The sequence below is a fragment of the Streptopelia decaocto genome (assembly GCF_964273445.1).
Source record: "Streptopelia decaocto genome assembly, chromosome: 3".
Classification (NCBI taxonomy): domain Eukaryota; kingdom Metazoa; phylum Chordata; class Aves; order Columbiformes; family Columbidae; genus Streptopelia; species Streptopelia decaocto.
In genome coordinates, this window is record NC_138656.1 from 86836886 (window position 1) to 86853888 (window position 17003).

Genomic DNA, 17003 nt, shown 5'->3' on the forward strand with positions numbered 1-17003 from the left:
GGCTGAATCTAGTGGCCTTTTATGTTTGAGATCCTCAAATGAACCGATGCACGGAACACTCTGCTCCCTGGCGTCACAAACCTATTTAATGTTCAGAAGCACTCGCACAGTTTCTATTTGCTCTGATGGACTTGGTATTTAAGCTTTTTGTAATATGGGTATTCCTCTGTTTCTTCCATAGCCTAGAAAAAAAGTTCTTTCGTTGGTTTGAACAGGGTCCTTTTTAAGCCTGTGGAGTTTTCATTATTTTAATATTACTTGCCTAAATCGTCAGGTGTCCGCTTGGGAAACTGCTCAGGTTTCAGCAGGGATGTGCTAAACGTCTGATCAGGTTCTAATATTCAAACTTCATATTGTAAAGCTAGTATGTAAAAACAGTATTAGGCTTAGTACCAAGTTTGAGCTGTTAAGCCACCCAGGAGAGCTTGTATTCACACTTCCATGTATCATGGTTATCTTTGTGACAGTGCCGGTAATACAACCCTTAGGATACAGAATTTTGAGCTCTGTATTTCAGTAAATCTGTTTGCAAAATGAATTAAGTCTCATATCAGTTAACTTCTAGCCTCGATCCTGGCAGGTATGTCTGTGAGGAGTTATGTTGTGTACAAGTAGAAAGGAGCAAAATGTCTTCCAGCAGTCTTCCAGAACTATTTAAAGAGGACATTTCGTTTAAACAGGTTTATCAAATGCATCCTAAAAAAAAGGATATATTAAAACTTGGAAAAAATAATTGTAATACACTGCTTTGCTATTTCTTAACAGGATTATAGAGATATTATAGATACTCCTATGGATTTTGCTACTGTTAGAGAAACACTGGAAGCTGGCAACTATGAGTCACCAATGGAGTTATGTAAAGATGTAAGACTTATTTTCAGCAATTCCAAGGCCTACACACCAAGTAAAAGATCAAGGGTAAGACTTTTGTTTGTTTGAAAGAGTACTTTCAGCTGAAAAAAACAGAACAGAAAAACAGAGAGACAGTGTAATTGATTACTTGAAAAACAAGTTTAATTTTTTTTGATACTAAAACATGAATATTTCTGAGAAAGTATAATAGCTTTTTTTAAAAAAAAATAAAGGAACATTGGCTGTTTGAATGCCTAAAGTTCTGATGTTCTGCACATGTGTTTTGAAAGTAAATATTGAAAGTGGATCTAAAGGGAGAGCCACATTGAAGGAAAGATCTGTAGAAACATGATTGTGGGTACAATAGTGGAATTTAACTGATATCTTGGGCAAGAAACCAAATTTTCAAAACACACACGGAGCCTCAAACTCCTCCACTTCAGAGGTTGCCCCAAATTAAAATGTCCAGGTATAGAGAGTTGAGGATAATGATATTGTATGCTCTTCACTGGTATTCAATAAGATTGTAAAGAAGGACTTAAGATTTCTGGGAAACAGAACTGTTTACATAAAGCATGAGCCTTCAGAGCCGTTCTTACTTAGCTGATAGGAAATACCCTGCCACTGGTAGAGTTAATAATGTTTTCTCTCAGATTATCTTGCAGGTGCAGTATCTGTTAGCAGTGAAAGTTATAAATATATATTTACACATGTTCAAGGCTTCTGTGTAGCTTTCCTTCTACTAATATGCTTTAGGTGTTAGACTAGAATTATTAATATTTTTTTATGTTTGGCTGTTCTAAATAGCAAATTAATCATCAGGACTTTACTGTCTTAAGACGCAGAGACAAATTCCAGAAGGAATGATGAGTGATTGGTCTCTCTTCAGTCAGTAATAGACAATTGCACTCACTGTTTGGGCTGCCTAAGAATCAGTCTTTTGTCTTTTGGTTGCATCAAAGGGCAGGGTGTTTTGGGCAGGTCTGGATTCTTTCGTGATTTTTTGTTCTCGTCTTGATCTCCTCAAACTGAGGTAGAATGCTTGACGTGATCTTAGCTCCGGTGTAGTTTCACGGATTCTTCTGATATTTTTGTATTTTTTCATGTTTCTTCCAGACAGACTGGTATAGTAGTAAATTTGTAGCTCTTTTTTATTTTACTTAGAAGAGGAAGGTTCTGATGTCAAGAATTTTGATATTCCAGAACCTCTGTACTCTCAGTGCATGCAACACATACTAGTTAAACAGTGATGTTTTCACTCGTTATTCTTACATGACTGATGCTAACTTGAAGAGTAGACATAAACCTGTAAGCTTTTCTTCTCCTTGGTACATTAGACATACATTTTTGTATCGTTTTTTTACATGTTTTCTTAAGAAATGTCTTTGGATGTCCTCTCTAGTAATGCATGCAGGGTGGTTACACTTAGCTGTTTAGTCTGCTGCTCAGATAGTTTTTCTGGTCTGTCATTAGACAGGCAACTGTTTAATATTGTCTTTCTGCTTCACATTCTAAGAAGGTTCTGTGTCCCCTCTTAGAGTATCTAGGCGGCTCACTTCTGTGTTTTTGTTTCCAGAATTAATAGCAACTGTACTCAAATAATGAGGCGTGATCAAAACTGAGTCTTGATTTGGCAGGGGGGAAAATGTGCACCTACATAATTCTAATACATTTTTTGTACCTCTTGCAACCAGCTCACTGGTAGTATCAATTCATCTGTAAGAGGATATGAGGAAGCAACTTAATATAGAAGAAAATTAGATTTCTTGACCCTAGATGTGATACAGTAAATTTCTGTTAAGGATTTCTCTGTGGTTCCTGCTGAAGCTGGAAAGGGATGTGTTCTGGAAAGGCAGTTGAAAAAGGGCAGTTAAAATAGTGGCTTTTCTAATTTTTCCTTTTGTGTGTGATCTTCAGTGGTAATACACTTTTCAAAACCATGAAAATAGTTAAAGCAAATGAACACGTGGATTAGTGTAAATTTGTTGAGACAGACTGGAAATTTCCTTAAAACATTTCCCTGTTAATCAATTTATTTATCATTGAACAACAGTTAGAAAAGTAAGTGAAATGAATGCTTTGGAAAAGTGTAAAACTTGCTTGTTTACTGGCTTTTCTTTTTTAGATCTACAGTATGAGTTTGCGCCTTTCTGCTTTCTTTGAAGAACACATAAGTTCTATTTTATCAGATTATAAATCTGCCCTACGCTTTCATAAAAGAAATACAATAAAGAAACGAAGGAAAAAAAGAAGTAGAAGCAGCTCAGTTTCTAGTAGTGTTGCATCCAGGTACATTATTCCTTTACAGTATTCATGAGATGGTGTGCAAGTTTGACATTCCTAAACAGTAGAATTTAGAGTGGTTGTGTTTGTTTTTTTCATATTACCTCCTTTACTGTTCTCTATATTACAGAATTATAGCTTTGACATGCAAGTCCCTATGATGTGGAAGAGTTTTAAACTTAGAGCTATCCTAGTGTAAGTGCTTAAAATTCAAATAACTGCTAAACATGTACAGCAAAATAGCATTGTTTAGGATTGCGATGGCATCGTGCTTTGTCATACAACTACAGCTTTTATTGTAAAGGTTCACTTTTCAGAGGCTCTCAGCTACGTGAATTTCCACAGTAAATGTCATATTTTTAACGTACATCATACAGAGATGATTGTTTTACTCCTATGATTTCAGACACTGGTATTTAATTTTATTTTTTCCTGTAAAATAAAAAAGTGGTCAACCAGGATACAAATTGTTCTTCCTTTTTCAGCCCTGAAAGGAAGAGGAGATTAATAAAACCTCAGCTGAAGGCAGAAGGTTCTGCCACCTCTTCATCTTCTGCGCCTGCACGGTCAACAGCACTGAGACATGCTCCACCTCAGATGAATGGAAAAGCAGCTGAAACCTCTTCCCTGGTCCGGACTAGAAGCAATAGGGCAATAACAGATGTGGCTGTTATAGAGCAACCATCTACTTCTTCAGGAGCAAAGCCTTTAACAATAAAGCCTTTAATTACAAAGCCTAATACTACTGCAGGGTCAGGAAAGTCAGGCAAGTTGGGGTTTTTTGTTTTGCCCTTTTTTTTGGTGGTTGTTGTATGAGGTTTTTTTGTTAAGCTGTGAATATTTTTTAAACATAAAACTTACTTTTTGGAAATATTAATGTATTTGTTAAGACTGGTTCTGTTTTCAAGCTGTTGGGCCTTTGACGTACTTTGGAGGAAAACTGAGGCTGTTACTTTATCCAGGAAGCTTTCTTGCGTGTAGATCACCAATTCAAATCGTTTGTTTGTAGTAGAACATGACTTGTGTTTTAGCCAGATAAGATTGAATGTGGAAAAAACTACTTAACTTGAATAATTGTTTGTTTTTCCTTTTTCTCCTTCCAGTACTGGAGAATTCAACCAAACATTCCAAGAACCAGAATATTGTATCAATCCCTAGTCAGTCTGATTACAGTCATAACACCAGGAATAACTCCACAAGAGAAAATCCCGAGAAAGAGAAGCAAATCAAGCGCAAAGTAAAGTCCTCCACTGTTAATCAACAAGGTACAGAGTTCTTTGGAACTCCACCCCCGCCCCCTCCCCAATTATTGATGTGGTGGCTGTATTCTTGTACTTTATTTGTGATAATTTGGGGGTGGGGAAATTAGTATGCATTATGATTTAGCAGAATATGGAAGTCTAATGTAACAACTCAGTCACAGTTGTTTTCCTTCTTGATAAATTAACATGTTTTTCACTGCTCTTAACACCATGTCCATGGTGTGATAACTGTGTTGTCTAGCCAATTTTGATATGTTAACATATCTGTACATACGAAGAAGATGGAGACTCCCTTTTTATAAGGAGTCATATGGAAAAGGCAAGGGATAATGGGTACAAGTTACTCCTGGGGAGATTCTGACTGGGCACAAGACAGACATTTTTCACAATGAGAACCATTGGGCATTGGAATAATCTCTCCAGGGAAGTGGTGGATTCCCCAGCATTGGACACTATCAATATTCAGCTGGACAGGGTGCTGGGCCATCTTGTCTAGACTGTGCTTTTGCCAAGAAAGGTTGGACCAGATGATTCTTGAGGTCCCTTCCAACCTGGTATTCTGTGATTGAAGTTATGACAAGGATCATGTTATGAGTTCTGAGATTCCAAAGCAGACTTCTGTAGGGTCACACTTTAAACCCTGTGGGTTTTACCTAATAAAACTTAACATGGGTTATATTTGACTCAGTAATACTGAGTGTGATGACACTCTCCACAACCATGAGGATAAAGATCAGAGCATCCCAGCTGCAACTTTGTTCTTTCATTTTTTGCCCCAGCAAAACTGAACTATGCAGTGTTTACTGTTTCTGCTTAGTATATTTGTATGGATTGATCAGACGTAGATTAATGTAATCTTCTGACTGAACTTGTATGGTCTTTTGATGTCAGGATACCTTAAAATGCAAAGCTACTGTGGAGACTGAAATAAGATCTCCTAGTCATAAAAGCTTTCCTGTTGATGAAGGAGCTTTGAACTGTTATGAAGCTGCTGTGAAGCAGCTAGATCCACTAAGCAACTTTACTCTGAAGATGGAGAAACAGTAGTCTGGAAATTGAGCCTCACCTGATTAATCTGTTTACTCATTGTAGTACTCCTCTCCCTGAAGATTATCTGGCCTTTCTTACTCTTCCATGCTTCTGAAAAAGAAGCTTGTGATCTGATAAGTTAAATCATATGTCCATTCCTTGCAAGCTTTCTCACAAAGGCCTCACTGCATGGCTAAAGAATGTGCCCATTACATGACTGGATGGTTGGTCATGTCAGAAGTCAACAATCTGCACGTTGTTGATGTGATCCCTTCTCCCCTGTATATCTATTCATATGACAATGGAGGCCTGTGCTTTCAGTGCATGATGGGGCACATCTGAACACGGCAGAAGCTGTGTATGGATGTTCCATCAAAGGACTGGAGGTACTGTCATGCTGGCTGCAAGTCTGCTCCTGGTCATGTTACAGGCAAAGGCTGTGGTATCAGAACATCTCCATCGGGGTCCTGTGACATTCCCCACCAAGGAAGCTAGGTACCACTCACCTAAGAAAAACTCATAGCCCATAAAAGTCTTGAAGCAAATGCCTTCTGCCATGTGTCTGTTAATGTGAGAAATCTGTGCAGATTGCATACTTTTTTTGTTTTGTTTAAGTCTCATGTTTCTACCCTTTTCCTTGATTGTTGTTGAAATAACCCTGGTCTAATGAACTGGCTATAATGGGATGCTACCTCAGGCTGAAAGAAACTTATTTCTCCAGAGATTACCTGCTGTGAGGCATTTCCAGTCCTTTCAGCAATGCTTCTTGAGCACCTGCCTTTCCCCCTTTTCCCCCTTTTCCCCCTTTTCCCCCTTTTCCCCCTTTTCCCCCTTTTCCCCCTTTTCCCCCTTTTCCCCCTTTTCCCCCTTTTCCCCCTTTTCCCCCTTTTCCCCCTTTTCCCCCTTTTCCCCCTTTTCCCCCTTTTCCCCCTTTTCCCCCTTTTCCCCCTTTTCCCCCTTTTCCCCCTTTTCCCCCTTTTCCCCCTTTTCCCCCTTTTCCCCCTTTTCCCCCTTTTCCCCCTTTTCCCCCTTTTCCCCCTTTTCCCCCTTTTCCCCCTTTTCCCCCTTTTCCCCCTTTTCCCTGTTGTCTTTGTTTTTTTTCTTTCCTCAAGCTACCTTGAGCTAAGCCCAACCAGAAGTTAGTCCTCATTGCCTACTGGCATGAAGTTCTTTGAGCTCGACTTTGGATTCCTTAGATTTTGACAGATTGGCAGTCACTGTGAATCCATTCAGATATTTTAGTAAGAGTTTTATTAAGGCAGTATGAAAATGGATGTAACTGCAAATCTGTTGTGTGATAAATACTCTCATTTCTTTACAGCAGATTGCAAGGATAATGCTTTGGCGTCAGGAAGCATTCAGGTAAACGGACATGGAGGACAGCCTTCGAAACCTCCAGTTAAAAGAGGTCCTGGACGGAAACCGAAGGTGGAGACTAACAACAGTACGTGTGAAGTGGTGCACAAGAAAAGAGGCAGAAAACCAAAAAAGCTACAAATTCTTGAACAGCAAAAGGTTGCAGAGCAGAATACCATCCAGACTGCAAGGGACATACCAGAAGAAGCCTCTGCTTCTACTGCATGCAATTCTCTTTCTGAAAATAATATGAAGGAAGACTTGGTACAAAAAAAAGGCCGTGGGGGTAGAAAGCCAAAAAGAAAGATGAAGACCCATCAGGTGGGCTCGGACCTTTTAGTTCCTGCGAATGTTAAAATGCAAACAAGAAGCAGGAGGAAAAAGATAGATGAGCCTATGGAGGAGGGGTCTGAAGAGCTTAAAGACTCTGAACCTCACATGAGAACTAGAAACCAGGGTAGGAGGACAGCCTTTTACAATGAAGATGACTCTGAGGAAGAGCAAAGGCAGCTGTTGTTTGAAGACACCTCCTTAACTTTTGGAACATCCAGCAGAGGCAGAGTCCGAAAGTTGACTGAAAAAGCAAAAGCTAATTTAATTGGTTGGTAATTTTTACCAAGGGTTTTACTTCGGAATGCTATGAAGCAGGTACAATAAAGGAACAGCAGAACAGACTTCTGCTTCCCTGCTGCTATTATGGGTTAGAAGAATATGTTCTGATTTGGGGAGAAAAATTTAGCAAAAAATGAACTGAAAGAACATTCTTTGAAAGAAATATATATTTTAAACTTTTGCTATTTATTGCCCTCCAAATAGGTTATGCATTTCAACAGTCATTTTGTTCACAGTTGAGAATAATTGAAGCAATTTCTGACTGGTGTACGGAGTTGAGAACTACTCTGCTCGAGTAGTACGTAGTATCTCTACACGATTAAAAAAAGGTGATAGAACTTCGAATGCCACAAACTGAAAACAGAAGTCCATTTTTGACCAAGTAGGTACACTTTGATTGTGAAGTCAAGTTGCCTAGGAAGGCAGATTTTGGCAAAAAGTGGCAGTAAATTCACTTACATTTCTATTAAACACAAAAATACCAAACTTTGCTAATCTGAAAATGCTTAATTTCAGTTGTGATGGAACATTGAACTGCAAAAGAAGCCTAGCACAGGCTGTTGGTTTATCTAAGTTCTGCCAAACATAGCAAAAATGTAATCACAAATATATATATATGTATCCACATTGGAAAAAGTTTGACTGATGTCTAATTTTTCAGACCTTGATTCTTGTATCAATCACTAAATCTCTGTTTATTGTGCCAAAGACTGAGAATCAGTGCAGTGGAAAGCCTTTTTTTCTTTTGGAGTGTCAGTACAGCATACCATTTGCAGTGATAAAGCTGTGTATTGTTTTAAATAGTGAGTTGTTAACATTGTTCGAAATGTATCCTTTTTGGTACTTTTGGTAGAAAATAATGCACTGGTGGGGTCCTTTGACAGAGATGTTTTAGACAAAATGTATAATTGGTTAAAGGATTCAAGGAAACTACAGGACAGGTGTGGAATTATGATGTTTACTTTCTGGTCCAGATTGATTGTTGTTTCTACAACTTTAGACATGCTTAAGAGGCTAAAATGACCTACAAAGAAGAGTGTATGTGTATATATTAATATATACATAAACACGTACATATAAAATATTACCCAGGTATAAATTTTTTTCAGGATTTTTTAGATAGCACTAGAATTGAAAATAAATTTTAAAATGTCATACTTTATAGTTTAATTTTAAGGGGAAGATTGGTTATTTTCAATTATTAAGGTTAAAAGGCCAAATCACTTTTTATGCAATCATGTTTTATACAGTGGTCTCATTGCACATTGTGTTTTTCTGCACTTTTTATGGTATATCACGCTGACATAAGTCAATATACACCCTAAAGAAAAATTCCATTTAATGATTGTGCCTTGTATTCTATTATTTCTTGCATCCTTAGTAAAATTAAGTTGTCTATTGTAAATGATAACTATATGACTTAGGGGAATGTATTGTTATATGTACTGCTCTGGAAAAAAAAGCAGTTATTTATTTGTTTATGGTACATTTAGTTGTTTTATACCTTTACAAACAAACTTTAATACCATTTTCTATCACTTAAAAAATATTGTCCAGTTTTAAGGAAAAAAATTACAGAAGGAGTCATATTTTCTGAGATCTGGTATGGTACAAAAATGTAACCAAAACTTTCCGGTTATGCATTATTTTGGGAGTTTGGGTAGTGTGAAAGATTTTTTTTTTCTATTGGTGTGACCCTAACTTAGTTGAAAAAATAAACCTGAAATGAAACCTCAATTCTGTACACCCTTAATTGTTTTGTTTTGTTTTTTTTTTAACAAATGTCATCTGCAATATCTGGAAGGGAGGGCATACAGAATTAAGTCCTTAAATTTGCACAGATTCTGGATATGTACTTGAGGCCTGATTCTTCACCCTTTATTTTCTGTTACCAAAAAAAAAGTTAAATGTTTGAACAAAGGTCATTGGTATCTGGCACCAAGAGGAATAGAAATATGCTACTGTGGATGGCAAATTGTTATCCACCATACCTGATTTTATGTAGTTCATTACGCATTTTGCTACCAAAAAATCACTAAACTGTTTTCCAGATCCTCTTTGAATTGTTATGGATATGAATTCGGGTAACAGGGATTAGTTTGCATTTCATTTGTTGGTATATTTATTTTTTCTAACAAGTATTTCTTTATCATTCAATTAAATTGGAATCACTAAACACATGGAAAGATAACAAGCGATGGTTGTACAGTTGCAATACAGCATCACAATTCAAAGCTCATTGATTCTACTTGGTAATTTTGTCAAATCTCACTGATGAAGGCAATCATTTGAAAATGTGTAATTTCCTGATGTTATCTGCATTGTAATATAAGAAATAGATTATATCAAAATTCAGCTTCTGTATTTACTCCATTTGTAATAATGTTTTATATGGCATGTTTATGTATGTATTTATATATCAAAAATACCTTGTAAGTAAGTTTGGGAAACTGAAATAACATGTGTTCCCTTAACAGTAGGTAGGAAATTTTACATCTTAATTTTACGAGAAGGCCTTACCTGCCAAACATGGATACTGCTTCCCACCCAATAATATCGGTGACTTTAGCCAATAATTTTTTATTCATATTAGACACACTAATGGTTTTTCTTTTTAAAATAAATTGTGGATAATTTGGGTCATTTTTTAAAACAGAATCAATGCTAAAAGTTTATTAGGAGTTAATACCAGATTTATTTAAAAGTTATATTTTTATAATTTAATTTCTCTAGGTTGGGAACTTTATTTATGAGACTTTAGTCACCATCAGACTGTGCATTTTGGTTGGGGAAAAATGTTATTTGAAGTTGTTGTGACATGAGTGTATCAACACAGAAAAAGAGCTTTTGATTTAAAAGTCTGAAGTTTTTATATGTGAGCAATAAACTATTGATCAGTGCTCTGAAATAATTTTAAGAACTATCGTTATATGCATGTTTTATAATGGCATCCTAAGTACCTAACAACTGGTTCAGAAAATGGAGTATCAAAATCTCATGTGCTTGTTTCACATATGCATTGTAAATACTAGATCGTTTCATAGTCATATACACTCAATCTTACAGACCTGGCAGCAATTAACGCAGTTTGATTAATTAAATTCATTTTTATTTGATGTGGATATGAGGATACTGTTCTGGTATTTCTACTCTATACTGAAAAACATTAAAATTGGTATTCACCAGTGAGTGGTATCTTACTAAATGTGTTCTCTCACTACCGCTGAGGAAATATCTTCTGTTTCTGTGCTACTGGTGTGCTCTCAGTGTTTAACAGAAATCACTGTGCCTGTGCCTACATACTTAACAACTTTTTAGTCTGTTTCTGTTGTTAGTATCTTCTCTGGGAATAGAACTTAAATTTTACCACTATAGTGTTCATTGTCAATATTGAACTAGAGCTTTTTGTCACTTGGCAGTTACCAGTGATACAGCTTTACAGACAAATGTCTTCCTCCAGTGATTAGACTGCTGTGATATAGATTTACGTATGTTTATTTGTACAGTGTCCGGTTTGTACGTGTGTTCAGTTTGTTGATAGACTTGTAAGATTGAGTTGGTTGAGTTAAATATTACTATGGCTTAATATTTGTAAAACTATGAATTGATAAAGGACCCTGATGCAACACGTAGGATATTAATATTTATTAAACAAATAAATGTTAGTGTAGAGACAACTTATTTACTGTATTGCTGTACAAATATTTTCAAGTACTAATTCTGAATCCGTGCCAGAGGCGTTTGCCTTACCAAAAAAAGACTATACATAACACAAAAAATACCATCTATTCAGTAACTTCAAGCTCGTTACAATTTTTACACCACATTGTTAAATCTTTTGCTCACATTTGTTGGATCGATGATTACAAGTAAATGCTTTAGCATGTAATTTGAATTTAGGCGCATGTTAAATGGTTGAATGGTTCTATAAAAGCAGTAGGCTGGATGGAACCCTTTCACCCTGCACTTACATAGTAGATTGGAGGTTAGGTTTTTAAGCTCACCTTCATCAACATTTGCATTTAATTTGAAGCATGCAAATCTTGCTGAGATAATTTTAACATATTGCTGGTTAATCAAGATATAGCCAGACCACAATAATTACACAGTGTCCTGAGTCCTTACCTTACTCTAAAGTAGTGTATTTTTGCCTGCAGTAGTTTTTCAAATGTTTCTTTTTGCTTTTTTTTTTTTAACACAGTTGTGCATTTAACAATAATTTAAATACAATTCTGCAACAGTGCTGTGTTACAGGAGGTAGAGGGCTTTAAAACCCCACCTAGAAAAAGCAAAAGCTCATTTTCTGTTTGCTACCTAATGAAGACAAATTAGCTGTGTGAAATTACTACATAATATGCTTTCTTTTATCCCTGAAGTTCTTGTAACAGATTGGTTTCCAAGGGGACCTAGACATTCAGCTGATAAAAGGGCTGTTAGTTTTCTGCTGTAAATTATTGTATATACATGCTGGTTCACATGCAGAAGAAAGTGTATTAAACTTCATAAAATTGGCCAAGGCTTGACAATGTGTTTCCAATAACAAATCTGGTATTGACAGCTTACGTAGTTCCCAGTTTTTGAATCAGGGATACAGCCTGTACACTTCCTGCTGTGTCTGGGGGAAATAACAGGCAGCTTTTAAACTAGTGCTAACCTCTAGGTGCTCTTGCATTTCTGCTAATTTAAATGTGGGAATTTGCCGTGTCATTTTACAGTGTGGTACAGGAGGAAACACACCAGGAAAGGGAAATTAAAAGACATCTTAAATTGCAGAAAAAGGTGATTAGCGCTGCTTCTTTTTTTTTTTTTTTTTATTTTCCCCAAGGTTATAACAGCCTCAAGGCACTCTAGAGAGAAACCTTATATGCTACAATAAAATCAAGGTGAATAAATTTAGCTTTTAGGAGGTAGGTAGTGAGACAAAGAGTCATGTGCATCCTTTTTAATGCAGATAAATACATCAGGAAATTCACTTTGAATAATGCAAACAATACATTTTTAGGGACGAAAGGTAGTACTATATGATGGATTTCTACCCTGAAAAACAAAGCATGAGGTCATACAAATTAGGAGTAGAAAGAAATACAAGTACTTATCACATACACATGCCTGTATGATGTACATGTACTATTTCGTGCTTACAACTGTGTGTATTGGTTTGCTAATAACATTGAGACCCTACAGAAGTTACATTTTTGGACCATACTAAAACTGCAGAAGTGTAGCAGACAACTGGATGATGATCTCGTGTGAATTAAATTCTGTCATAATGTTTTACGTATGTATAGAATGAAGCTCAACTTCAAAGCAATGACCTAGAAAGGTTAATTTTGAAACTGACACATTTTCAGATTAAAAATTATGCCTATTTTGTACAGAATTATGTAAACCACAAATCTGTTGTATGTAATGAGTAACAGTTTTGAAAACTATAATTCTTTAGCTTTATCAAGGCTTTTTCCTTCCAGAAATCTGGATTATCATGTTATAACCTGAAGTATCTCACCAGGATAACAGTGCCCTTTCTTTTTGTACATATGGATTGGAAATTTCTTTACCGTTATGTGGACACTTTCTATGTTAGTTTTGATGCATAATACTTTGAATCCTTTTATACAAACTAGAATGTATGTGTAAGAATTACTGTCACTGCAATGTAGTAACTACAAACTTATTTTTAAATAAATAGAAAACATGTTTTTCTAAGCTGTCCAACAGTGTTTGTTTCTATCTAGTGATTTACTGTGTTATGGGACAATTCCTTGTGTGCTCTTCAGAACAGCCTAAAATCAGCTTGTTTTGATTCCTTGTGGAATATGGTAGAGCAGCATATGGTATAGTGTCTTATGTGGGAGCAGACAAAATGACGGCCAAAGCACACTCTGATAGAGATCAAAATTTGCTGTTTTGTAGGATTTTTCACTAAAAACTACAGTTCTGGAGGCAACATAAAAGCAGTAGCTTCTGGCACTGAAGATGCCGTGTTACCAGTCCCCTTATCTCACTTTTGCACGCGCAGCAGGGTACCCCTCATCCTCCAAGGAGTCATCTCTGTTCAGGTGACAGCTGTTTGTACCAGAGCTACATCCAATCTCTCTGGAAATCTGTGCTTCCCAGCAACTCCAGAAGAAGCTTAAACCAACCAAGCAGAGAGAAGTCCCTCTTCTTCCTGCATGCAGGGTACTGGCCTCAGCTCTAGTTGCCCTAGACAGGTGATGCGCAGGAAAGTCAATATGGGATGTATTTTGTTTCCTGGTGCTGCAGGGTTGGTTTGTTTAAATCTACATGTTTCTGCTCCAAATGCGTGAGACAAAAGAAATGTTTGGTATTTCAAATACTGCACCATGTGGATTGTTTAATTTCACCTGTTACTACTTTTATCGGATGATCTTCTCATCCTTAAGTACCTTATCTGAAATCCTAAGGAAGAAGTGACTCACCTCTCAGCTACGTCTCCTGCTGAGCCACGGGGAGTGGTCGCAGCAGATCAAACCAAGTTCTCTGTAGCTTTCCAGACATGTCCACCATGGAGTCTGTGACAAAAACAACACTTGTTTCAGCATATGAGGAAAAGCCTCTGTTGTCTGAAGTATCCGTGTGGGTTTTAGTAATCGGCATGTTCTGCTTGGAGAGAAATAATTTTAGGATACTGAAAATACAGCACGCTTCCATGTTTCTGGTAAGTATTGAAGGTGGGAGTTTTATGGTATGTGCATCTTCACTACTACAGTGTTGTAATAATAGTGGTGTGCTGTTCCAAAAACAAGCCACCACAGGTCTAGGGTTTTAGTTCTGCTACTGTGAGCAGTCTTAAGCTGTTCTGGGTTTTTTTTTTGTTTGTTTCTTCTAAAGGAGATTTTATAAAAAGTCTACAGTCTTTCTTTTTAAAAGGTCTTCTTCTGTGTAATTCTGTACAGAATCCTTAAAATACAATCATATCCCAGTTTTCTCTTCACTTGTGTGACAGGTGTCCTTTTGAAACCTATGGTGGTTATTTTACTTTGAGCAGGAATCAAGAGTTTACTTAGGATTAACAGATGCTGTGAAACGTTGGTATGTGACAGCTCAATGCTGACTGTGCCACTACTAATGGTTCATTGTCTTGTTAATACCAGTTATGCCTGTTAGATCATAATGCTTATTAAATGAAGGAAATTATGTATGATCATTAAAGCTGACCATTTTGTTTTCAAAGTGAAAAGTTCTTGAACCAAAACCTGTATTCTTTCCTGCTCTAGCAATTAATATGAGCTTCACAGAAGAGTGTCTCCATCATTTTTCCCAAAGACAAATGGGCAAAGTGTAATGGCTTTAAAAACTAATCAATGTTTCTATTTGAAGCACATGTGAAAGTAAAGTAAGTGCCAGAGAACTAAAAGCAGCAATCAACATAGTAGGTGACTGGAATTCAAATAGCATATGATTGAGTTACTGTACACAAAGTTAGCATGCAAAATATAATTTTTGTGCGTTTTAGTCATGTGGACACAACACTCAAAGCCCAAAATATCAGGTTGTTTTTCTAGCTCTGAGAAAACCTGTGTTAGATAACTTCACAAGATGCTTAATTGACTCTTTTACAGGAGTGTAGTGAGGATTTATGAATCCTCTCTTGTACTTTGAAATCTGTGTGCACGCTGAAGGGAGGACAGGGTAGTGAATTAAGGAAAGCAGTTTCTAATCCAATAACAGTCATACAAGTTTCCTTCATGCTTCTCTTTCTCAGAAATAGGGAGGTTTTACCTAAAATTGGTCCTATCTGCCTCTCATATTGCTTTAGTTTGTAGGCACATCAGTGGAGAGGAAAAAAAAAATGAGAGAGGAAACAAGCAGAGGCAGGTAATAAATTGGTTCAGCGCCAAATTTCTGCAGAGGCATATTCCTGAATATACTGAGTTCAAGCTACATATTAGTTAGTATTCAAGGGGCAGACAGCCTTATCTGTTAATCTGTGCTTTGTTTCAGGTCTCTGAATTTAGCTTTGAACAAGGATATTCAAAATAAGAAAGACTGTCTCTTAATATGTAAAGCTAGTTTAGAATATGACTAAACTAGTAGAAATTAGAAAGAATGACTTGATTTGTGTCCTACAGTGGAGAAACTTAGTGGGTTTTTTTTCCCATGTTTCAGCACCCTAATTTAAAACTGGAATTTGCTTTATTATGAAGCAGGGTGGGGCAAGCTGCCACAAACTGCTAAAAAAGGTAATACAGCTGTTGAAAGCTTCCCATTCACCAAGATATTATCATAAGGACATTTACAGAAAAAAATCACTTTAAACAGGGGAACTCTTTAATTAGTGATCATGCCAGCATCTTTCAATAGAATGCAAATTTTTGCCCAACAAGAATCTCAACATGAAGAGCGAGGTGTGTGTGCACTCTGCTACTGCTGTCCTTCGGTGACATCAGTTTATCTGAATGCACAAGTACATTGGGAAGGATTAAAAATCTAGCACTCAAAGCTTTATTCTGTGTGGTGGTTGCAAAAGGTTTGAGGTTCTAAAATGTGTGTTAATACTAAACTCTTCTGATAGATAAAGTTATACAGGAAATGAGAGTTTAAATTATTTAGGAAAATTATTAGAAAACTTATATGAGCTTTGTCTTAAGAAAGGCAGATCATCTGAAATTGTCTTATGGGAAGGGTTTTTTTCTTACCTGCAACTTTATCAAGTTGTAATATTTCTCTGGCTTTGGAAATGTTCCAAATGTTCCAAACGTTCCCTTTACACCTCAGGAAAATGTTTCTGATTTTCTTTTTTCCTTCTAGTATTCTAATAAATCAAAATCTTTAGGAATTAAAGTCCTTTAAGGAGTTTTACTTCCTTAAAGAGACCACAGTACAGTGGTGTTGCAGCTGGTCCTATCCAAGTCCAGGACTCTAGGAGCCTAAATGGCGGTAGGGGGCGATGAGGCACAATCATTTTTATAGCTGTTTCTTGTGCCCCTGACACTGAAGCTGCCCTCACTTTTAGGGACTTTTCAGCCCTGCCTTTGTGGTGTTCTGTTAAAGAATGAGAGCTCAGTTTGAGTCTGCTCATGCCAGCAGCAGCTCTGACCACTGATGCCTTCCTCTCCTTGCAGGGGGTGCGTGTTTTGTGTGTCTCCATTTTGGGGGGTAGAGAAGAGTCCATTTAAGTTACTACAAAATGCCTAGTGCTAGTATGTGCTGTCATATGCAAATATATCTGGTTAAACTTGTGTGAAATTCAGCTGCACAGAACATTAAAGTTCTTCACAGATGGGGATAGTGCAAACCCTCAGGTCTTTGTTTTGTTGCATTCTGAGAATAGGAAAACCCTGATCTGATCCAATCTGAGAACCCCTTCCTGCAAGGGGAAGGTGACTGCCAGTCTGGGAGAATCACAGAATGGTTTGGGTTGGAAGGGATCTTAAAGCCCATGGCCAGGGACACCTTCCACCCAACCAGGTTACGCAAAGTCCCAGCCAGCCTGGCCCTGAACACCGCCAGGGATGGGGCACCCACAGCTTCTCTGAGCAACCTCTTCCAGTGTCTCATCACTCTCATGGCAAAGAATTTCTTCCTTATATACCTTCTTTTCAGTTTAAAGCCATTACCACTTCTCTTATTATCACAGAATGTTAG

General features: G+C 37.0%; 1 protein-coding gene across 2 annotated transcripts in view; it reads left to right on the top strand.

Annotated features, from left to right (window-relative positions):
* Positions 1 to 9131, top strand: part of PHIP (PHIP subunit of CUL4-Ring ligase complex) — a 106550-nt gene extending 97419 nt beyond the window's left edge. The window contains exons 36-40 of one of the 2 annotated variants that reach the window (XM_082049330.1): positions 766 to 918; positions 2978 to 3141; positions 3621 to 3901; positions 4239 to 4400; positions 6748 to 9131. In XM_082049330.1, coding sequence (XP_081905456.1) covers positions 766 to 918; positions 2978 to 3141; positions 3621 to 3901; positions 4239 to 4400; positions 6748 to 7391 — 1404 coding nt within the window. In that variant the 3' untranslated portion in view covers positions 7392 to 9131. The remainder of the gene's footprint in view (positions 1 to 765; positions 919 to 2977; positions 3142 to 3620; positions 3902 to 4238; positions 4401 to 6747) is intronic. The other variant, XM_082049331.1, reaches the window with a different exon arrangement.
* The last annotated feature ends 7872 nt before the right edge of the window (positions 9132 to 17003 follow it).